Source organism: Mytilus californianus, unplaced genomic scaffold, assembly GCF_021869535.1.
Source record: "Mytilus californianus isolate M0D057914Y unplaced genomic scaffold, xbMytCali1.0.p SCAF_7, whole genome shotgun sequence".
NCBI classification, from domain to species: domain Eukaryota; kingdom Metazoa; phylum Mollusca; class Bivalvia; order Mytilida; family Mytilidae; genus Mytilus; species Mytilus californianus.
This window is the reverse complement of record NW_026262723.1, coordinates 84,678,062-84,702,765: the sequence shown is the minus strand read 5'-3', so window position 1 is coordinate 84,702,765 and position 24,704 is coordinate 84,678,062. Positions and strand designations below refer to the sequence as shown.

At 30.0% G+C, this 24,704-nt stretch overlaps 2 protein-coding genes across 3 annotated transcripts in view; one reads left to right on the top strand and one right to left on the bottom strand.

Annotated features, from left to right (window-relative positions):
* Positions 1 to 24,704, top strand: part of LOC127707717 (RNA polymerase I-specific transcription initiation factor RRN3-like) — a 214,645-nt gene that overhangs the window by 102,241 nt on the left and 87,700 nt on the right. The window lies entirely within an intron of this gene.
* On the bottom strand, positions 1,888 to 24,598 carry LOC127707740 (testis-expressed protein 47-like). 2 transcript variants are annotated; one of them, XM_052212474.1, is made up of 8 exons: positions 24,493 to 24,598; positions 16,173 to 16,245; positions 14,349 to 14,461; positions 10,904 to 11,167; positions 9,444 to 9,507; positions 8,038 to 8,139; positions 4,797 to 4,843; positions 1,888 to 2,519 (listed from the first exon to the last, which is right to left on the bottom strand). In XM_052212474.1, the coding sequence occupies exons 1-7, from the start codon at positions 24,580 to 24,582 to the stop codon at positions 4,815 to 4,817; spliced, it is 735 nt and encodes a 244-aa protein (XP_052068434.1). In that variant the 5' UTR covers positions 24,583 to 24,598; the 3' UTR covers positions 1,888 to 2,519; positions 4,797 to 4,814. The 2 variants fall into 2 exon arrangements, with proteins under 2 accessions (XP_052068434.1, XP_052068433.1); XM_052212473.1 differs by lacking the exon at positions 4,797 to 4,843.

Below are 24,704 nucleotides of genomic sequence, written 5' to 3'. Positions count from 1 at the left end.
CACTTTTCCCTGAAATAAGTGCAAAACAACTACTTCCGAGGTTCTTCAAGGTTACTCTCGGTTTACCTTTTTCAAGGTCATATATCTCTTAATATTATACAGATATCCCAATGGCTTTCAACAAATCTTTTCTTTATATAATCATAAGATTCATCTATAAGATGTCATGGGTTCGCTTCGGGCCTAATGCACCATACATTTCTTTCAATAGTACAAACACTTTTACAATAAACAGTCTTTTTTATATCTATCTTTTATCACATATATACTTTCAGGGGAGATATGATAGCAAGCAAAGGTAAAAATTTAATAAAATGCTCCGCTGGGCGCAGCTTGATACGACCGCAGAGGTCGAACCCTGAACAGTTGGGGCAAGTATGGACACAACATTCAAGCTTGATACAGCTCTGAATTTGGATTGTGATTAAATGTTTGACACAGCATAGGTTTCTGACACAGAATGAATGTGGTCTAAGAACTTAAAAAAATTTAATTTACCTATTCAAACCATATCATTATTATTTGCTTTTATATATAAATCAGAAATAACCAATTTAAAATGGAAAATTATAAAGAAAAAAAAGGAAAAAAAGGAAAAAAAAATCCCCCCGCCCAAATTTTTGAACCCCCTTATGATTCATCACCCCCAAACTCAATCCCAGCCTTCCCTTTGTGGTATGGTACCTTGCAGTACAATTTCAGAGAGATCCATACACTTGAACACAAGTTATTGTCTGGAAACTAGAAAAATGCTTGTTTTTTGGCCCCTTTTTGACCCCAAATTCCTAAAAATTTAAGGCAATTACCTCCAAACTCAAACCCAGCTTTCCCTTTGTGATATGGAACCTTGTGGTACAATGTCAGAGAGATCCATACACTAACACACATGTTATGTCTGGAAGTTACAAAAATGTTTATTTTTGGCCCCTTTTTGGCCCCTAATTCCTTAACTGTTGGTACCATAACCCCCAAAATCAATCCCAACCTTCCATTTGTGGTATTGAACCTTATCGTAAAATTTCATAGAGATCCATTCACTTAAACTAAAGTTAGAGTGCGAAAACCAATGTGTCTACGGATGACGATGACGACGACGACGACGACAATGCCAACGTCATACCAATATACGGCCGCAAAATTTTTTTGCGGTCGTATAAAAATGACCTTGACATTTGAATTCAACATCAATTTTTAAATAATGGCTACAGGATCTCAAATAAAAAAACATGTAACATTAGTAGTTGATTAAACATAACTTGTACCCTAGCTAGCTCTTTCATAAATTTTGCTGAAAAAAGACATAATTTCCAGAGACTGAAAAAATGAGAAAAGAAGAATGTGTCCATATTACAAGGATGCCCCACTCGCACTATCATTTTCTATGTTCGGTGGACCGTGAAATTGGGGTAAAAACTCTAATTTGGCAATAAAATTAGAAAGATCATATCATAGGGAACATGTGTACTAAGTTTCAAGTTGATTGGACTTCAACTTCATCAAAAACTACCTTGACCAAAAACTTTAACCTGAAGCGGGACAGACAGACAAACAGACAGACGAACGAACAAACGAACAGACGCACAGACCGAAAAGCATAATGCCCCTCTACTATCATAGGTGGGGCATAAAAATCCTCAAACAATTCCATAATAGCTGGTGCACAACTTCAACAAATGTGCAATCTTGCTGTGAAATTTCAGGGATCTGGGTTGGAAACTGTAGGAGGAGTTGATTACACAAATTAGGTACCCACTTTTCCCCACCTATCTAACCAGCTACTAACATGTACCTGACATCACCATACAATATACCCGTTTTAGTCTTTGTCCAAACCGGCTAAAAATGACTCTCTTACATTTCAAATGACTTTACAATTGATAAAACAAATCATGAAATAAAGTGTTTTATTTTAAAAAAAATATGTATACAAATACAAAGGTATCCCTTTAACAACATTAAATATGCTTAACTTATACAATTAAGTGCAGAGAAGGAATCATTCTTTAAAATACCAACTTATAGAAGGTCAGAACTGAATTGTGGAATTTTGAGCTGAAAAAGCCTACCAACTTATTAGTTAATCCTACAAATGAGTTTATACATTATAGGATGAAGAGCAAAGAAGAAATTACTTTCAAATTGGTACTTCTTTCTCAATAAATATTACACTTTATAAAGGTAAAACGTCTTGCCTGTAGTATGAAATGAGTGCATAAATTGTGGTATTTTTTCATATCAAAGTAATCCTGTCAAAACAGAGAAACTGATGAATACTTCATGTCATTTTGACAAGTTTCTTTTGTTCCAAACACTTAACACATTAATGATTCCAAAAACTGCATTCTATAGAATAACAAGTTTTTAATTTAGAAGTTTATCATCTATTTATCGTCACTTTGAATAAAGTTTACAAAGATTTCTATGACTGGACGGCAGCATTATCACAGATTCATGATGAACATTTTCAATTTTATGTTAGTTGTATGGGAACAGTCTTGTTGGAAGTGGCCACACTAGTTCTGAAAAAAAGAAAGAAAAGATAAATTAATGAACTTTTATAATATGAACACCAGTACGTTTGGTATTTATTCTCAATTATATCTGACCTAGTTCTGCAATATTATATCCTTTTTTGTGAAATCATAAAATAATAATCATCAATATAAACCAAATGGTCGAAGTATAGTTAATAAAATAAAAATCTTAAAGAAGAACAACATATAAAACTGTAGAGTCTTATTTAGCATACCAACTAATATAGGCAATAAAAGCTATATCATACATTATAATATACATGTAGTATCAAATATTTCATTTTGATTTCTTCGTAAAATAAAAATGCAACATTTGCTGAAATGTTTACTGGTTTTCCTTTCAAAATATACCTGAACAGCAGAAAATTTCTAATGAGTTAAAAATATTGCATCTTGATCAATATTGCATTACATACTTTCTCTCCTTTGCGATACACTAGAGAGGTTCTCAGTATAACAATAAAAAAGATGTAAAGAATATCATATGGCTTTTTCAATCGCACCCGAAGCAACCCTAGACGCCAATATAATCCAACGAGCTCTGCTGGAGGTATTATATTGGTTGAGGGTTGATACAGTGTGTAATATGGAAAAAGCCATATCCTATATATACTTTATTATATACAAGTACATAAAAAAGGACTCTCTTTATTAATATTTATGTCAATAGTACAAAAATGTCAGAAAAAATAGTTTTCTTAAATTTTATTTAAAAGTAACTTTGAATACATCTTCTTCATTTCATTAGTATCATAAATGAGTTTGTTAGAAAGTTTTAAATGGTATAGTCTCTCCATGCAATCTATGACTGAACTGAAAATTTACTGGTTTACACATGATACAAATATCATTGTTTGTTTTTTAATTGATGCATATGTATATCTATAAAGTGTAATGTGAAAGCAGGACAACTATCTAGTCTTGATTAAAGATCATGCATTTCATAAATGTCAGAATTCCTTATTAATATACTACAATTAATAAATCATATTTCAACATGCTGCTTTTCTTTCATTTTCTCAGTAACTTCTTGCATGCAAGTTTTTTTTTTGAGAAACATATTCCGTCACAATTTTTTGCACAAACATTTTTGAATTTACAGTATTAAAGACTGTAAAATTAAAGGTTTTGCTCTGACTTTTTATGCAGTCTTAAACAATGAATTTCAACCTGTGTAAAAACTTTCTCCCACAAACAGCCTTAAATAGGATAGAATATAACTTCTATTTAGCTTGAAATTAAAATATAGAAAACAGATTACTAATAGATAACCTAAAACTTGTTTAAAGCATATTGAGTTTCTACTTCCTTTACTCATATTTCAAATGTCAGAGGTTTTGTGTTCAATGACAGCTAGGTCAGACCAGAGACTTTAAATAGATTATTAATACTCTGCCAAGCATGCAACATTCAGCAGTAAGATTGGTCAACTTGAAATAAGAATATTGCATCCAGGAAAAGTGACATCATTTTCTTGAGGACTGTTGTCTTGTGATCTATGCCACGTCCTGAGTAGGTGGTTCATATTTATACACCATTAAAATTTTCTCGTGGTGAATATGTTTGAGGGATGATCTGTTGGACATAAAAACCTCCATCCATTTATCCTAACTTTTACATCTTGAACCTCTTTTCAGGTTTCTTATCAAAGTTTCCAATGTTTCTTCAGAAAGTTCCCAAACAAAAGACTCCAAATTTTATATACCCCCAAAAAATAAATTTGTCTTGCCTGGTTCCTGATTTTATTAAATTTTTTTTCTATTTCACTTTGGATATCTGCCTTTATTGTCAATCCTTCTCTTCTGACAATCTTGTCAGTATTTGATCATATGGTAAACATCTTTTCTAATATCAATTTAACTTTGGTCTTTGAAGAAGCTTACTAGTATAGAAGATAGCTCTCTTTATGTATAGGAATGGATCAACTTCTGATTTAAAAAGTCATTTTATTAAAAAAAAATCTCTCTCACACTTTTAACATGCTTATTTAACAGTACATACAAACCTTTGGAGTCTTAATTTTGAACCTTTTTTATGTACTGAGACATTAAAAATATTCATATCATATAAGTCTATCTAATAAAACGTGTTGATATGTTGCAAAATAATTGCCACATCCTATTATTTTCATATAGAATATATTTTTGCATAAACAATGCATTTTCAACTTTTGAAATAATTAGTTCATTAAATTAAAGTCAGTATGTGAGATGGAAATCAAACTATTAATATTTCTCTCATTATTATGGTAATGTAATTTACATATACAATATTGTGGGTTCAGTATGGCACTTCATGTCCTTCAATCACTGCAACATAAAAGTGAGTACATTAAAAAGGGAGATCACTGCTGTTATGTCTGATTTATAATAATACTTATCCTCAACAAGTTTTGTAACAGTTAATTCTTTTTTAGACAGGCAATCATATTTGGTTTTGGATAGTATTTATTTTATACCATATTCATAGTCTGTTTTGATATTTTACTAGTTTTTTCATAAATGCTCTCATCTTTTATCTTTAAAATACAAGATAAGTTAATGTTTTATGTTTCAAATGGTTTCAATAGTAACCAAAGATGGTCACTTGCTTTCAATATCAATTTATTTACAGTTAAATTTAATATTCTTTCAGGAACTTTATCAAGTAAATTGTCTGACAGAAGCTTCGTATTGACTGTGGGTTTCCTATTCCACTAGATAAAATGTATTTAGCACTCAAGTTAGCTAAAAACAGAAATAAACACAGCTTTAGCTGATAAGCCTAATTCAGATTGAACATTTCTTATTTCATTATCTTTATTCGTTTGCTTTAACTATATCACTGGCATGAAAACTGCAATAAATCACAAATATCCATATAATTTTCATATTACATCAATAATTGCCATTAATAATGAAAAGTTCATTATGCAAATTCTAAAAACAGGAAATGATGGGATATGATATTTACTGAGTAGATCTGATTGATTGATTGATAGATTGGTGTTTAACACCACTTTCAGCACTATTGTGCTATTTCTTGGAGGTTGGTTTTTATTGGTGGAGGAAGCCGGAGTACCTGGAGAGAACCACGACCTTCTGTAGGAAAACTGACAATCCTTGTCAATTAAGATTGGAGTCAATGGAGTTACATGCGTGATTCAAACTCACAACCTCAGTGTTGACAGGCTAGTGATACAGTAGTTCGACTGCTGAGAACACTCAGCCACCGAGGACCCTTGAGTAGATCTGATGTATTCAGACATCATTTATAATGCTTCGAGAAGGCAACTAGTACTGCTTATGGAATTATCTTTAATTTTCTATTTGTTGATTACCTGCTGCTATAAAAAGACAGTTCTTTTTCAAGATCTATATATATTTTCCAGTTAATTAATAGATCTTTAGATCTTAGGGAATTTCTTGTTTATGATAATATAATTAATATGGACAAAGAAATTAAAGAAAATAACTACTACATAAATGTCCTGCACACATTGGTTGAACTGCATAGCAAATATTGCTAAATTTTCAAAAATTCCATGTAACATGCATTTTTCTAGGTCATGTAGATGAACACATTTTTGTTATCATAGTTATCAATGAGATTGTTGATCAATGGACAACAAATTATGGTTAAGTAATTGCTATTGCTACATACAAATAATGCTATCACTGCCTGAATCAGAATAATGTGATACATAATACACAAATTGTCACATTTTTGTGTTAATAAAATCATTACTAACCAGGGACTGAGACAATACGGTTATGCTTATCATTTTAATTTACATAGTACTATATATAAAATCTTAAACAATTCTAGACTTTTCCTTTCCGAAGTAACTATATCAATTTGATTACTGAACAAGAATATAAAGAAAAATATAGATTTTTCAACGTTCCAAAGACGAGTTATTTGTATTTCTTTTTTTTTGTTTACCAGAAATCCTACTGTAGAACTATATATAGCAGTAACATATAATAAGCACCTGAGGCATATAATTTCTGTTAGAAAAAGAATACTGACTACATCTTCTTACTAGGTATATACAAATTTAATGAAATATTTACAAATGTTTCAGGGGTAAAAAGTATATACCTTACGGTACATAATATTCATAGATTTGATACTTTGTGATTACACTAAATTCGGTTTGTGTAGTAAATGTATATGAAGTGTATTTCTTCACTTAGTTCTTAGTTTTTTACATATATTGTTTAATTTAAATGGAATAAACAATAGCGAAATGTTTTTTTTTCTACCTACAAATACTACGTGTTAGTGATACAAGTTAATGTTAGTACTTTACAATAAGTGTAAACATTCGACTATGTGTGGGATGTGCAATCATTTGTTTACCTTCTGTTTGTAATAAAACAAAAAAAGACAATACATTAATACTATAATTAGATATAGATATAAGCAATGTTTACAGATTTGACCTTGTTCCTCCTATGAATCTAGGAGTAATGAATACCATGGGTCTCTCATCAATCTAAGGTCCATCAGTGTTGAAATATAGACCAATTCAGTGTCCTTTTATGAATGAGTTATGCCAGTTGACAACTTAAGCATTGTAACATATGAAATGTACAGGAAAATGCAAGAATGTGAAAGTGGTCTATATACAAGAGACCATTGTACACTCTTTACAAAGAAGTTATATATTTGCTTAGTGTAGTGCAAAATCATATAAACACTTTAAATATTACTAAATGAAATGTTATGCCTCAAAAGAAATCTCTTTTTGTCTAAATTTTTTTTCCATCTTAACAGTTTCTTATTTCTGTTGATTGTGTTGAAAATTTAGCTAATAAATTATATATAATAATCAATGTTTTTACATAGTTTGTTTGTCTTATCATGAATATTTGTTGATAAATGATTTTGTAAATAAACATAAAAACAAAGTCAAACACATAATAAAACACAATGCACGATAAAATCTAAATCCAAAATAACACATGTATAAATATATAAATATATGTGATACAATGTGTAGGATAAAAAAAAATCCAAATATAATATATTTTGCTTTGGTTGTTATGTTTGGGAGTCATTAATCTTGATTAAAAACAGCTTATTGAAGCAATATGAAATAATTTATACAGATATGATTCCTTTTAGATTAATACTTTAATCCCATCATACATGTTTCTATTGTTAACTCATTTTTTATAAATATTGGCTAATTGGATTTCAAATTTACAGTTTTTTTTACTCCTAAGGCCTTTATTTGGTTTCATATATAATGGTCAACTTCAATACTATTTCAAGATAACAATGTAAATACATTAAAAAAGACCAAATGTTCATCAATGTTTAAACAGCTTTTTCATTACCTAAAATCAACATTAAAAAAAAACTGAAAGATATATCCTTTTACATTCAAACCAATCTTTAGTACAATAATATCATCATTCAAAATGAAAATATGGTGATTTTAGGTTGGCTTATATATTGCATCATTATCTACCAAATGTCATAAGAATGACATCATTATACATAAAGTACTCACCACTATCTAATACAACATCATATGGTTGTTCATACATGTTCAAATATTCTTTTACTGTCATCATAGAACAGTCATCTTCCTCCAGTAAGAAGTGTAGCATTGCTGTAACAGAGAGAAAAAAGTGTGGATACTCAGAAATGTCTGGATACTAATTTGTTGGTAAGGTTAAATATCACCTAGAGCAAAAACACAAGAAAGTAAAAAATTTGAACAATGAAATGTTGTATTTAATTAATACAGATATACCATCATATTTTTCTACACAACTAGAAAACTTACTTTGTCAGGTGAGCCCCACTTTTTTGTGTGAAGCACAGAAACAAATAATTAATACTGATGCACACAAAGTAAAATTTATTTAATATGTTTTCAAATTTCATAAATTTTGACAGCAGGAAAAAAATCAGGATATGTTCCAAGTAAATATCAAGTTTCATTAGAATCCAAGCTATGATTGCTTTTATGTATTATTAATAAAAAAAAAAAGTAGACAGACAGATAATTTTTGACACAAGAAATCAATTATACCTTAAACTTTTCAGTTTAAAAAAAAATCAATTGTTGTCACCAGGAATCAATTTGAAACAGGTATTATATATATCTATATTTTCATTTTCATTGAAATCCTAGCACAAATAGATGTTTATCCTTAATTTTTTTAAATAAACTAAGTTTTTCCTAATGACTTGTTTTGCACCACAATTCCACCTCTCCTCCCATCCACTATTCATAAAAATTAATGTATGACACCAGGAATCAATTTAGAGTAGCAACTCATACCAATGCAGTAGTTTTCATTTAAATCCTAGAACAAAACAATGTTTTTATTAAAATTTATGATTTTTTTTTACTAAGTTTTTACCAAAGTTAATTTTCAAATTTACACAAAAATCCCAATACATATTATGCAAAACAACTGTACAAATTTTCATCTATGTCCTACCCATACTTTGGGAGTTTTTGTTTTTTTGACAAAATGTATTCATTAAAATTTGTGATTTTTAAAAAAAAAATTGTCCAAAAATTTATTGGCCAATTTTCACACAAAAATATATCTACATATTATGCACAATAAATGCAAAAATTTTCATCGATATTCTGCCAATAGTTTTGTAGTTTTTGCTATTACAAAAATTTGACAGACAGACAGAAGGATGGACGGACGAACCGATATAGGCTTAAAATTTTATTACAAATCATTAAAGCATGATTTGTTATGTTGGGGGACTAAAATGTCATCAGTTAATTTTGATTTGTTAAATAGGGTTACTTTTATAAACTGTCAATTGAAAATAGAACGCTTACATAGATTGTGAAAATATTTGAATGTACAGACATGCAGACAAGGTTAAATCTAAAAATGTACATGTCCCAGCTACGTTCAGGTCCAAGCTTTATAATATTACCTTGCTGTGGAAGTAAATCTGGAACTTTAGAATGCAACTGGTCAAATGAATTCTTGAAATTTCCCTGGAATAATAAATAATTAAATTATGTTATCTTTTAATAATACAGTAATTTAGGTTTTTATATTGAATTGTTTCCCTAGATGAATTGTGTGATATATACTACTGTAAATTCAGAAATTATTGTGAGGCTTTATTAATGCGAAAAATGTGACTGGGTGAGTATCGCAATAATAAGAAACTTCATTCTGATATCTGATATATATATCTGTAAGTATCTTTTTCTGAAATCGCAATAATTTGTCTCACATATTTGTTCAATCTTTAAAAATCACAATAATAAATGGGCACAACAATTTCTGAATTTACAGAATTTAAAATTCATAAAGTTGTTGACAATTGCCGAATAAAAAAATGCTACAGAATAGAAGTTTTTTAAATGCCTGAAAAGTATAGATTAACTAAACATCTATCTTACCATTAAAAATTGGGAGCATGATTTAAGAGCACAAGAAAGCTTTAAATGCATAATATCCATTTTTCAAAGTTCAAGCATAAAGTTATATTTAGAACTTTGACATAGATTGCCTAAATATACTTTAAAAGCTATGAATAATACTTCATGTTTAAAAGAAATGCATAGAATACAGTATTAACAAATTGATGTTTGTTCACAATGGAAATGCACTGAGTTGCTCATGTATTAAGATATGTTATGACACTATGTTTCATCCATGGCTTTGGTTTATAATCATTATAGGATGTATGTTACATATAGTACATATAGTATGTACTGCTATTAAACTGCTATTAAACAGTGAATATCAGTAAAACATGATAATATGCATATATTATATTACTAACTGCTATTTAAGTGTGATTATAAGTCAAGGTGATAATATGCATATATCATAGTACTGACTATTATTTAAGTGTAATCTCATTAGAGTTGATACTATACATATAAGGCATGATGATTTTACAGCAATATATGAAAAGCTGTCATGTAGACATTTTTTTTACTTGAACTGTACATGTTCAATTTAAAAATGTTGAAATTGGTCATTATGATTACCAGTAAATATTTTACAACTTTAAAATAGTAAGTGCCTGTGAAATTTATCCATGATACACCACTCTTCATTTCACATAAGGATGTCCATTATACATATTACAATTCCATTCAAAAAAGTATCTTTTGCAAAGGTATTTTGCAGCTTAGTACAAATATTTTATTGTTGTGATCTAAATGCTTTTGAGCGTTGAAGCATGTAGTGATGAATTAATACATCAAAAAAGGTTATTTGCTTACTTAAGAGGAGGCTTCAAGAACTGTATGTTTTTTAGTTTAATTGTGTGTATGTATTTTATACTTTTACTTTTGTCACTTAAAATATTGTTATTTGAAGTCTATTATAGCAATAGAGCACTCTTTTTATCTTTTTAGCATAATGACTTACTTTGGGGATTTTAGCTACATGGTTTCCTAGTTTGAGTAGTTGTATGAGACAATCTAACACAATCTTATCTGTAGATTCTGAACTGTCATAAGAGTCAAGTCTAGCAGACTGTATTTCAAGTGTTTTAAACATCCAATTCTGGTAGAGTCGCTCTGGAATGTCATGTGATACGACAAGAATTTTCACTTGTGAAAAAATACCATTACTGGATTCCATATTCTTTTTACTGTCTTTGATTACTTCTCTTAACATCTCTGTTGTTGTCTGTAAAAAAAGAATAAAAAAAATCATATACTGATTAATTATCAAACTGGTATTATAAAGGTTGAATAGAGAGTATGACATAGTGTGATAGCAAAAGATAACTTTTATCAAACTCCATAAGGGATGTAACGTTCATAGGTACTTGGGGGACAGGATAATTTTTTTTTGGTCCTCCCCTTTTTTTTTCCAAAATCCATTATTTTTCCCCTTTAAATTTCAAGTTTTTTCCTGTTTTTCTGTGTTATACTAATACTTACATAAATATACTAGAAACAACATTCGTTAAAGATTTACTATCAATGACTAGTTTACTATTGCTCTGGTATCAAACAGTTTTTTTAAGGACTTGCGTTGCCCCTCAGAGTCCCTAAAAAGGCTGTTAGATGTGTAAGAAGCCTAGACATTACTAAAAATAACAATCATATTAAAATAAACTGCTAAGTACTGCAGATTATCAGGTAATCATATTGATGTTGTAAAGTACCAGCTGCCAGACACTACATAAGTACTTAGTAGAATGAGCACAGCTAACAGTTAAAAAAAGGCTTCTGATTGTGTCAAGAATCAGATATTTTACAATATCAATATCATGGAAACCTGTAATTATCAGTTTATCAGATTGTATTTGTGCATTTTTCATGATGCATGTATATAAACAATAGCTTTACTTTGTTTCACTTAAACAAACTGAAAGATGACTTGATAAGTTCAGGTCAAAGTTATCCACGTTCTAACATAATGTTGTCCGCAAGAGGTCCAGGTCAAAGTTATCAAGGCCAGTAGTCATTACAAAGCTATGATATATATTTCTAATTTTATGAAAAACTGGGCAGAGTGATATAGGTATAGGAAAGACACTGTCTCATTTTTTTAAAGTTAGCTATTTCTCTTCTAAGTTAATAGGATATAAATAATGATAAAATTATGTTAACAGTTTAGTTCAGTCAAATATAAATCATTGTTGCTAATAAATATTCCCCTTGTACATGCCATTGTAACTACAACTTTATATTATACTGATGGAGTCTGATTCTGCTTTAAATTAAAAAAACTATCTATTTTGTGTTGAACTTATAAGTAGCATTGTGTAGCTTTGTTTTGAGACCTATATTTATGTACTAATGACATATGTAATTAAATGGAATGGCAATTATCAAAATGCTGTAATATATGCAGCATTTGCAATATCTATTATGTATGCTTTATCAAAAATATTTTGAATCTAAATCATCAGATCATAATGCATACTTATCTATTCACATTAATGGCAATAATGAATAATTTTTCCACTTAACCCATTCACCTTTTTAGCTTAATCTGTCTACAATGAGACAGGCCAAAGATTTTTTTTCACTAGTAACAAGTTTCTACTGAAACGGTAACTGTAAGTATTTATTATTAAAACTGCACCAATTGGGATCAGAAGTTTTATTTGGTTTCTATGTTATGAAATTCTTGCAAAAACCAGTAGATAACTTGCAAATTTTTCTGAAATGCTAATCAAATACTTTTAAAAAAGATTTGTTTAACTTCAAAGAAATATTGAAAATGAATTATATATATCTTTTAAACTTTAATTGCAATTTTTTTAAAAACCATCTAAATAGAGGGAGATAATTCAAAATGTTCTTTCTTTCATTTATATGCATATGATCAATATTTTAGCTTGGAATAATAGATTTAAAGATTAAAACCCATAATATTAGTTAACTTTTTTAATGGATATAAAAAGAATACTTGATTATCATGAAATGCAAACCTCCATAATATTAACTTAAAGCATTATGTTTTTATTAGCACATGCACTAGAAGTTTTATCAATTATAATAAAATATGGGCAATGGGAAGAAAAAAAGTTGCAATGATAATAACAAAAGACTTCTTTTATACATTCACATTATTGAAAGAATGTCCAGTGCATGTGCTACTAATAAAAACCTATGATGCTTTATAATTTTTGCCTGTGTTAGTAGATCATTAGTATTAGAATCTTGTGGTATCTCCCTATATCTTGTGTATTATCGGTTATTTATTTATGTAAAATGGAAGTGCCCATTTGGTAACTTTTCCATACAATAATCATTGTGATATTTAGAATTGACTATATTAAATACAAAATTTTTGTTCAGACTACATCACTGATTTTTCATAAGAAAAAATATGTTTCATTGTTAAAATCTACTAAATCTGTATGTGACACTTTATTGAGGTAACATAAGAGTCCTATTGTTGATAATGATGCTGCATAATGTATTAGGATCAATCTGAAACAATCATTACATTAACAACAAAAGCACTCTTTTTATTTTATTTCTTCAGTACTCAAATCAAACAACATATTTAACTTTATTTTGTAGAATATTGAAATCAAAGTTGTAGTGTGTATCCCTATATGATCCGGATTATGAAGATGACACGTTAGGGAATGTAAAGTCATTTTAGGTGACTAAATTGTGTAGTATAATTTTTAACAATATGAATTGTTGTAAAAATTTGTCATTCTGTCAGGTGTCATTCTGCATGGTTTATTAGTACTGTAAAATTATTGCACAAATTATCTTCTAAAAATGATTTGACATATTCAAGAACTGGATGCAGATGGAGGTTAAAACTTTGTACAAGAGGCATAAAATATAGGTCAGAGTGACCCAACTTTTGCAGGAAGCCGCTATATATACTCCCCTGTAAGCACACTGAGTACTAATATGGTTCTTTCAAAGATTGATTAGTATAGATCTATGAACTTGGATGAAATGCTTGCAGAATATTCAAAACTTTATCAAAGCCACTGAGCATGAAATTTGGTCATATCATCTTCTTCTAATGGCATAAAGGTCAATCCATCCTTGATGCACATATATGCACACCAGATTATATTGCTATAGAGTAATTCAGAATTCAGATATACATTCACACCAGGATGCATACATCGACACAGGGGTACCCCTATACCAGAAGTGCCATTCTACTTCATTATGGCAAATTAATAATCAACTTAATAACAATACCTTTAAAATTTATAGATGGTTGCAAATTTTCCTAATTGGTAACCAGCTTTTATATAATATGAAAGTTTGTGACATTAACATGACACATTATAAGCCAAAAAGAAAAAGATTATAAAACCTGTTAAACTGTGTAAATATATAATGAAGTTATCGTGTGTCACCAGGAACCTTACCTCAACAATATGAACAATGTGTTTGGTATATACAAGGAGAAGTCCTGTTATTGAAACATGTTCTGAGTACTGTTGTGCACTCTCTAAGTTCTTCTTCAAATTTTCATGATAATCTACAAATAAATGTAATATGATACAATTTTGTATTTAGAAGGGCTTGTTTAATATTTACTATAACAAAACCCATGCAACTATATATTTATTATTACAGTTAACAAGAATATGTGTCAATTGGACACCAACACTTTTCAAAAATATGTACGAAAATCATCCCAGACAGGTCAAAATATATTGATATCAGACCTTATAATTAACTGCTAGAATCACTGTAACATTATATTCTTCAGAGATTTGCAAAATGTGTTAAGTAAACATGTCTTTATACTTTAATTTATAAACAGTATTTTATACAATTTAGATAATGATAATATACATAAGGACACTGTTGCAATATCAATTTGTTTTGTAATTAAAAGTGGAATGTGTTAGGATTTCTAGGTATTCTATGGTTTTGAAAACATGAGGGAGTTTCCTACTATTTTCCTAAGCAACTTCATTGATGTTTTCTTATGATGTTATAAATCTGACTCTACTGGACTGAAAAAAGCCATTCTGAGTAGAGTAGCATGAAATAGAAATTATCATACAAAAAGAATAGAGTAAATCTAAGAAATAGCAATGAAAAAGCATTTGTATTAAAACCATTTAGTAGGTGATCATAACAATGGATATTGATAATTTTGTATTTTAAATGATTTCCAATACATTTGTTTTATATCTAAACATCTCTGTTCAAATAACAATAGGGCAATGTAAACAGCACAATTTTTAGTTACTGTATGTTTAAGTGTGAAATAATGTTTATTAACAAGGAATTGCTCAATCAATTGCTTAAACTATTCAAACAAATCTTTTATCTTTTAAATCAAAATTTATCATAGGAAGAAAAATCTCATAAATCTTCCCAATTGTAACATATTGTGTCATGAATAATCAAACTGCATGAAATAAAAGCTAAAATTAGAAATAAAAGGTTTCAGGGGAGCAAAGCTCTTTTCCTAATTTTGAAAGCAAGCATTATCAAAATCTTTTCAAAACTGTTTTCTCAATATAATCAGGCTTAACCCTACATATTTAAAGATAGTGCTATAAATGATAACAAATTACCCTACAAAATTTCAGTATTTTAAAAATTAACTTTATGTGCTTGTTCACCAAAAAAGCACACCTAATAAGGTTTTTTTCTTTTTTTCTGTGTAAATATTGAAAAACTATCTTTATACCTTAGTAACCCATAGCATAATCATGGTGTTTGGATTATAGTAAATTCATATTATTTACTTACATGATGTTTTATTTTGACAAGGTGTTTAACGTTTCTTAACAAAATGCAGAAAATTCATTTCTTAAAGGATAATGCAAAATGGTATCATTATTTAACCTTTTTTCCCCCTATTAACTTTTGGTACAAGTGTTTCGAAGAAAAGCTAGCTGTTTCTGGAAAGTCATTTCTGAAAGTATGAACTTGATTAATTGATTGTTACTGCTGAACCTCTAGTCCCAATCAAGAATTTGACAATTAAATCATCATTCAATACAAATCATTCCTTTTCAACAGTAAAATGTACAATGTAAAAATTTGATGACTTTCAAGTTTTACCATATAAATAAATGGAATGAAAAAAGTCTCCAAACTACAGTACATATCTCCTACAAACAAAAAATATATAACATTCTTCAAATAAAAATAGGTTGCCTTTGTACTTAAAGTCTGATCTATTTATCTATCATATGTCAGAACAAAAAGTTATAAATAAGACTTACTAGCTATTTGATCTGAATCTGCTTCCTCATTTCTCAGACTTGCAATATAAACCATACGATGCAGAAGATTTTTCTGAAGAAAAAAAACAAGAACATTTTAAATTGTTTGATATTCTTATAAAATATGATTTACAAGGTAAAAAAGTAACTTTGTCACATGACAGAAATATACAATTTCAGAAACCTACCACAGGGTCAATTTCTCCATATATGACATCAAAGTAATTCTTTTTAGGCCAATCGAATTTAAATTCTGGTGTTTTCCTCTTTTTCTGAACTTTCTTTCTCAATTTTTTCTTTGCCTTAGGCTTCTCTTCACCATCATCAATTTCACTTTCAGGTCCTGAGATTTCAGGCTGAGATGTAGAACTGGTAGCCATTTTGCCAGAGAAAAATTCTACACTCCCCCATAGGCCAGTAAATCATTGGTTCATCAATAGTATGTGTTGTATAGTTTATTGACATAACTGTAGAAAAGTTCCCTGACAACTCATGATAATGGTTTTATAGAGAGAACCACAGGTATATAATTTACTATATAAAGTGGCTGATTACAGCCTTTTAACTACTGTTGACATATTTACATTACATGCATATTGGTCTTTTTAAACTCTTATCTAGTTTTATTGTATAACTATTTTATGATAGAACTCAAAGTGAAAGCTTTTAATTCAGCAAACAAGTTTAACAGAGTAAGGTAAGGATTTTCTAATATCAAATTCATATTATAATTGGTACTTTCAATAATATGTAACTATAAGTGTATAAGTAAATGACATGTACAACTTAAAATGATACATAAAATTGAGAATGGAAATGGGGAATGTGTCAAAGAGATAACAACCCGACCAAAGAGCAGAAAACAGCACAAGGCCACCAATGGGTCTTCAACACAGCGAGAAAATCCAGCACCCGGAGGCAGGCTTCAGCTGGCCCCTAAACACAAATATGTACTAGTTCAGTGAAATGTATCAAATAAGCAAAGGTATGAAATATTTTACATTTTAAAGTTTGTATCATGAAATCTTATTCATCAAAGAGCACTGGTTAATGGTTTACAGAATTATGAAATGAATTTCAGAAGATCTTAACTTCATTTCAACTATATCAAAAACTCATCTTAAATCTACTGACAATTATGAGGAGTCCTTTTACTAAAAACAAAGTCCAGACCTTAAACCTGCATAAGTGTTTATCACTTCATGCTTAATTTTAAAAACACAAGATAGGTTATTTATGTACATGTAAAATTGTGAAATGGCAAAGACTTTATTTATGGCTAATAACAAACAGATGAATTAAAGTTGAAACATATTTTGAAATGTATAAACTGATTATGTCCTTTGTTTTAAATTTTTGAACTTTTTTTGTTTAAAAAATACTTTCAAAAATTTCTTATAATTTTCTTCATCATTGATTTAAAAAGAAAAATGATAAAAATTACTAACTGTGATACCTTGGATTTCCACATTCAATAATGATTTTTTAAAGGGGTAAATCCTCTACGATTTAAAAATATGGTCTTGTTGGAGAATCTCTTCTGATTAGGGTCAAAACAAGGAATTATTTGAATCTGGTATAATTATGAATTCTGGAAAATTGTTCACAAATGTATGATGAAAACTAACCCAACTAAATAGGGTTAGCCATGCACCCATGGCTTAGGTTTTCACTTTCAGCGATATTTCAGTATGAACTAACTAACCTCCCAATTTAGTTGGGTTAGTTTTCATCATATATATTTCTTATCAATTTTCCCGAATTCAAAATTATTACAGATTAAAATAATTCCTTGTTTCAAGCAATTTTTATTTCAAAACCTTAATAAAGTCAAAGAAATCATTATTTAAAAAAAAAGATTGTAACCTACTCAAGCACATGGATACAATTGACACTTTGAGACGATATTCATGAAATCAGTGTACTGTGACAAAATCTGATGAGAAAAAGAAAACATGGAATGTCATACAGCTGGTGCTGTAATAGGGGTAGTATATTTACTATGATGCCACTAAAGAGTTTTTTTCACTTTTGACCTTGTTGTTATGGTGGTAATTTTTGACACTAGATTTCCCACTGCACCAGATCATATCACTTTTTATATAAATATGCACTACTTTTGTGTTATTTTTCACCTTTAAAGCAAATAAAATTTTCAGTCTCGTTGATATGGCAACACATGGGATATAACAAATACAACTTGGCAAATGAATGCTTTTTTTTTAATCAAAAACTGCAGTATGACAATTATTTAGAAAGATTTTGAAACACCCCATATACCACCCACTGCATGGTCCAGAGGAAGATTTGTACTTAAAACCAACAGTTTTTTCTTCTTCTTTCCATCAAGAGAGGAGGAAAGTTTATTCATTCATGTCTTTCCATATACCAGGCTGGTATTACCAGCATATGAAACAGCCAACAGTGAATCTGTTGTTATTTTATTTTTTTAAATTTATGTTTTTGTAAAACAAAAGGGCTTTAAAAAAGTGAAAGATAAAGTAACAAGAAATTTTTTGCTCTTTATCATACAAAAAAATATGTTATTTTTTAGAAGTTAATTGTTTGAAAAAAAACCATAAATTTTTGCATCCCCAGTACACCTATAAAGGAATTATATACTGTAACACAGACCTCAACCCAGTTACTGGATGTGGTCAATGAGTTACAACTTACATGGATTATTATTTTGGAGGTCACCAGGTCAAAGGTCATGGTTACTAAAAGTAGACTGAATTTGTGCTGAATAGTGGTTTCTACATGCTAAATCATGCTTCGAACATAATCAGTTTTAAATTTGTATGCAAGTAATGTAGGAATTTAGAAACACAATTTTCCTAACGTACATGTAATAGTTGTGCATGTTATACATAGTATTGAATGAGAATTATCCAAACAAACAGATGTATAAATACAGAGTAGTGTACACCACAAATTAGTTTGTATGTATCCGCCATTATCTAGTTTTTATAATCAAACAAAACAAATGGAACTCTTTATTAGAGAAGGTAAAAATGGCCAAGTCGGTTATTTGAATTGGTTACATCTGTTTCTATGGGCTTTAAAAGTTTAATGAAGGTGCATAATATAGGATTGTTGCATCTTATATATGTTTTTATACTAAAATTACAGTATGGAGCTCCGAGATATTTGTAAACTTTTAAATCAAAGACAAATTTTCACAAAACAGTTGATTATGGTAGTGTTATGTATATGAATGGTCGTATGTGTTTTATGGTAAAGTCGTAAGAGTTGTGTCCCTTTGTATAATGATGCATATTTGTCATGTGATGTTATCTGTCTCTTTGAAATAAACTTGCTACGGAAATAGATGTGTATTTGTTTCTCTTAAGCAAATATAACTTTAGCGGCTTGGGGTGGCAAGTATATGTCCCCCCATGTACGTAATATGGTGGAGGACTTCAAAACGATCCCTTTAAGTGTATTTTATGTGAGCTGTCCCAAAGATGATGAATCAACTTTCTAAAAGTCTAGAACACGAGGCTGGCGGCACCATTATTAAATTTCGACTACGTTAAAATCTTGGAATTTTCGTTCAGTAGAGTATAGCAGTACATGTACCATGCATTTGACAATGGAACTGATTGTAGGATTTTATGTAAAATTTGGATGTTAATTTGGATTTAGCCAATATTCAGAAGTCACCATGGGAGTTTTTTGTCAGCAAAAGAAAACTGTACATTTTTTTGGGTAAAATTCTAAGAACTGTTATTAAACTACATGTATATTAATATCGAAAGCTTTTCGCAATTGTTTATTATTTGTCATCTGATCGTTAAAGACTCTTTAATGTTTCATTTGGACTCTGTAGAAATTTCTACACAAAAAACATTTAACCGCATTGGAGTTTGACATCAAGAAATACAGCTGTGTATGTTTATGAGTGCAGAAAACTGTAGCATGTGTCATGTGATGTCCCGGCCTATCATCTTACAGTACTTCGAAAATAATTGCTTAGTAATTGGCATTATCTTTAGTAACTAATCGGCTTGACCTATATGTGTATTTAGGATTTAGCAGGGAAAATATGTAACAGTTTTGAACGATTTAGATTCTACTGCAAAGATGCCAGACGGTATGTGTGAGATTTATCTCGTCGTACACTCCCAAGTTACAACATTGTACAAGGAAAACACAGAATTTTTTCAAACATTAATACTGAATATCAATTTTGTCTGAAGGATTTTTTTTTATGAATTATCTGGTATGTGTGTATCCAAGTTTATACATAAAATTTCTGTAAACAGTTGGCCTGATTGGACAGCGGCTTGTCAGTAGCGATAGGATAATAGTCATAAGTAAAACCTAGGTTGATATTGACATTTCTGGAGCTTTTCATTTGTTTCATCTTTATTTTATTTTGTGAGTGTGCAGTATGAGAGATTGGCCATGTTGGAGAGGGAGAATTAGTCGTATTTTCTTTTACTGACATATGTAACTTATGAAGTGTTTTATTGATGTAATATTTACCATTGTTAAGAGTTAAAGGTCTCTGATGATTATCTATCATTTTGTTGTATACAGCTACATTTATGACAATATTCTAGTCTTTTCCATTTAGTAGATTGAGTAAATGTATCAAATGTATATTTTTTAGTTCATATAGTTGAATGAACGTAATGCGTGCATAAGGTCCTAAGGGGGAGACCGAGATGCCAGACGTTCGGATTTTTCTGCATAGTTGATACTGGTGTGTATGCCAATTGATACTAGATGCGAGAACTGGTCAGCCACCAATATTTCAGTTATTATAAATGTATTTACAAAGATTATTTGGAAACTGATTTTAGTCTTATAGATCTACAAATTGATTATATAGTTTGAATTTATAGTGCAATTTTTCTTCTTCTTGAAATTGTATATGGATAAAACACATACACCTTTTGGATAAAATTTGTGAAATTTTTTTTGGGGGGCGGGGATGTTATGTATATGAATGGTCGTATGTGTTTTATGGTAAAGTCGTGACAGTTGTGTCCCTTTGTATAATGATGCATATTTGTCATGTGATGTTATCTGTCTCTTTGAAATAAACTTGCTATGGAAATAGATGTGTTTTTGTTGCTCTTAAGCAAATATAACTTTAGCGGCATGGGGAGGCAAGTATATGTCCCCCATGTACGTAATAGTAGGTGCAAATGTGGATCTATTTTTAGGCACAAAAATTGGGGTATTGGGGTTAAACATGTTTTGTGAGATCTCAACCCAAACTCAACTCAAACATGTTTGTAACAGTTAAAATATGAAATTTGATAAAATGGCAGCTAATAAAATTTGATTATATACATGTCCTATAGTAAATAATTTTACATTCTTATGGAATGATAAATCATTAAAGTCATAAATTACTGCAGGGCATGTACGATGGACAAGAATGTACACACTGAAATTTCTCGCCTGTTGTATAGATCATAATTGAATATATGTTAAAAGTCTGTAATGTGAAGGTTTCACTACAAGTATCACATAAAGTTAACATAATCAATGATCCATGTACATTGTAAATGAGGTCATGGTCATATGAACCCGGCCAGACAGACACGTTTACAATCTTACCATGCACCAAATCTAGTTAGCCTTTTGCTTATAGTATCTGAGAAACAGACCTAATTTTGAAAATTGAACATTGACAAGTGAACCATGAAAATCAGGTCGAGGTCAGATGAACCCTGCTGGAAAACATTTACACCATGCAATCATTTAATACACCAAATATCGTTGACCTATTGCTTATAGTATCTAATAAATTGACAAAACCATGAAAACTTAGCATTGATAAAATTAACCATGAAAATGAAGTCAAGGTCAGATGAAACCTGATAGAAACAGACATGTACATTTGTACACCTTAAAATCATTCCATACACCAAATATAGAGGACTGGCCTTTTGCTTACAGTATATGAGAAATAGACTGAACAGGAAAAACTTAACATTGTCCATTGAAACGTGTTAAAAAGGTTAAGGTCAGATGAAACCTGCCAGAGAGACGAAACATCATAACATAAGGCATCTGCATACAAAGTATAAAGAACATACCTGTCAACCTCTGAAATTGAAAATGCAGGTCATCCCTTGCATTGAAGAAGAAAATCTTAGGTCATAACGCGTAAAAACCTTTTTTCAGATAAATTTAAGTATTTAGGGGACATTTTTTATATTTTAAATTGAAGTTTCCAAAATATGTTCACATGGTTAAGTCTTTTATAATACTGAAAATAATTTAAAATTTAATTTAATTTTTCATTGCATTTATTACTCATTGAAATATTAATATATATATATCATTTCAAGCCATTATACCCCTCTTATTGTTTCATTTACACTGCTTTAAATCAACCCTTAACCTTTTTTGTTTCTTTGTTTTTTTTATAGCAAAGTAACACTATATAGCTTTTCTCAATAATTTAAAATGACTACTACTACTAGGGGTTGTTTAACAACCTTGACTACCCATGAGGGTCTCACAGAGTTGGTGTACAATTGACGACGAGGTGTTTTTTTTAACAACCTTGACTACCCATGAGGGTCTTGCACGATCTTCAATATTAGATAATATTATTTAAAATTTAAGCATTTTAAAAAGGATGTAGAGATGAAAAAAATAATTTGCAAAATATTAATTTTTTAACTGTCCTAAATCATTTAAGTAATATTCTTAAATATCTTTGCATTCAATTTTTATTAGATTTAATCTTTTTACAAAGAAACATTATTTCAAAAAGTATACTGTGAAAATTGGCAAGAAAGGGGGAGTAAATGGAATTTTTTGTCAAACATCTTTTAAATACACAAATTATTCATAACCTTAGGCTAAGGTAATTGCTGTTAATTAACATTGTGTTTGACACTAAAGCTGTCAAGTGAAGCCATGCACTTAATATGACAGTTAACACAGCAAGTTGAACATCCTGTCCAGGAAGAATTATGAATTTGCCAGAATTACAAAGGAAAATCACTTATGAAATCTATCATTTCATACTTAAAAAGTCTCAAGGCACAAAAATACGGATGAAAACAGGTCAAATGTCGAAATTACTGGTTATTTGATCACCCTGGCTACTATAAAACATCTTGGGTGAGCTGTTGAATTCTTTGGTTTGACTTGCAAAATACAGGTCAGTTGACAGACCTGTATGGAAGAATCCAGGTCTTTGTCTAAATAAACATTTAGGCCGTTAGTTTTCTTGTTTGAATTGTTTTACATTTGTCATTTTGGGACCTTTTATAGCTGACTATGTGGTATGGATTTTACTCATTGTTGAAGGCCGTACGGTGACCTACATGTATAGTTGTTAATTTCTGTGTCATTTGGTCTCTTGTGCAGAGTTGTCTCATTGGCAATCATACCACATCTTCTTATTTTTATATATAAAGCTTTATACAAATAATTTCTGCCATCGCTGCCAGATAGTAATCCTTATGTCTTGCATTCTGCAATTTTTGTTGCGGGCAAGACAAAATCTTATGTAGGAAACACTAGTCAGTTAAGGGAAACATGAAAATTTACTGATTGATTAGTATACACTGCTTCATATTCCATCTTTTTTACCTACTAGTTATTTCTGTGAGTTTCATAAGTATACCTCAAAATCTTTTGGTGTTTTTTTAGATTCTAATTTCACCTGAACAACAAGCAGAGTAAACATATGTACATTTTATAAAATTGAGAATGGAAACAGGGAATGCATCAAAGAGACAACAACCCGACCAAAGAGCAGAAAACAGCCCAAGGCCACCAATAGGTCTTCAACACAGCGAGAAAATCCCGTATCCAGAGGAGGGCTTCAGCTGGCCCCTAAACAATAATGTATACTAGTTCAGCGAAATGGACACTAAACTCCCAAACATAAATGAACCAAAATTAAATCATACAAGACTAACAAAGGCCAGAGGTTCCTGACTTAGGACAGGCGCAAAAATGTGGTGGGGTTAAACATATTTTGTGTGATCTCACCCCTACCCCCTAGGCTATACCTCTTGTCAATGTGGAATAAATAACCATATGCATGTATGTTTTATTAAATGTTTGTTTATATTTATTGCGCAGGAAATATATGTTTTATTAAATGTAATGAATATGCAGGTTTTAAAAGGTCTGCTGAGTTTATGTTGTACTGTTTTGAATATATACCGACTTAATTGAAGCTTTTGACTTTGAGTTTACAACAGGTGCTTGTCATGTTGTTGATGTTATTGAAACACAGTCCGACAGTGACGTTAATTAAATGGGTTATTTGGACAGTTTTATCACTTTATAGGTAATCTGTTAGTTTATATTGTTCATGCTGAGTTCAAACCTTATTTAGAGCTTTATTTCTGTCTTCAATTAACTCTAAAAGAGACGTTCTGTGAGATTCTAAAACTGAGTCTGCACGATCCGACGCCATCTTGTATATTTTCTCTATAGTAACCGTATTTATTTTCGTATAATTATCATGTCAAATCATTAAACAAAAGCATTGTCATTTAAAAATAGAAAAAAAAATATCAAAAGAAAAATTTCTCTTTT

What these genes read in the sequence shown, in the direction of transcription:
- LOC127707740 (XM_052212473.1), bottom strand. Translation starts at nt 24,582, where the DNA reads ATGGCGTCGGATCGTGCAGACTCAGTTTTAGAATCTCACAGAACGTCT. An exon ending in ACATTGTTCATATTGTTGAG is followed by an intron (nt 11,168 to 14,348) that starts GTAAGGTTCCTG and finishes CTTTTTTTACAG; the next exon opens with ACAACAACAGAGATGTTAAG. An exon ending in TGATGTTGTATTAGATAGTG is followed by an intron (nt 2,520 to 8,037) that starts GTGAGTACTTTA and finishes TCTTTTTTTCAG; the next exon opens with AACTAGTGTGGCCACTTCCA.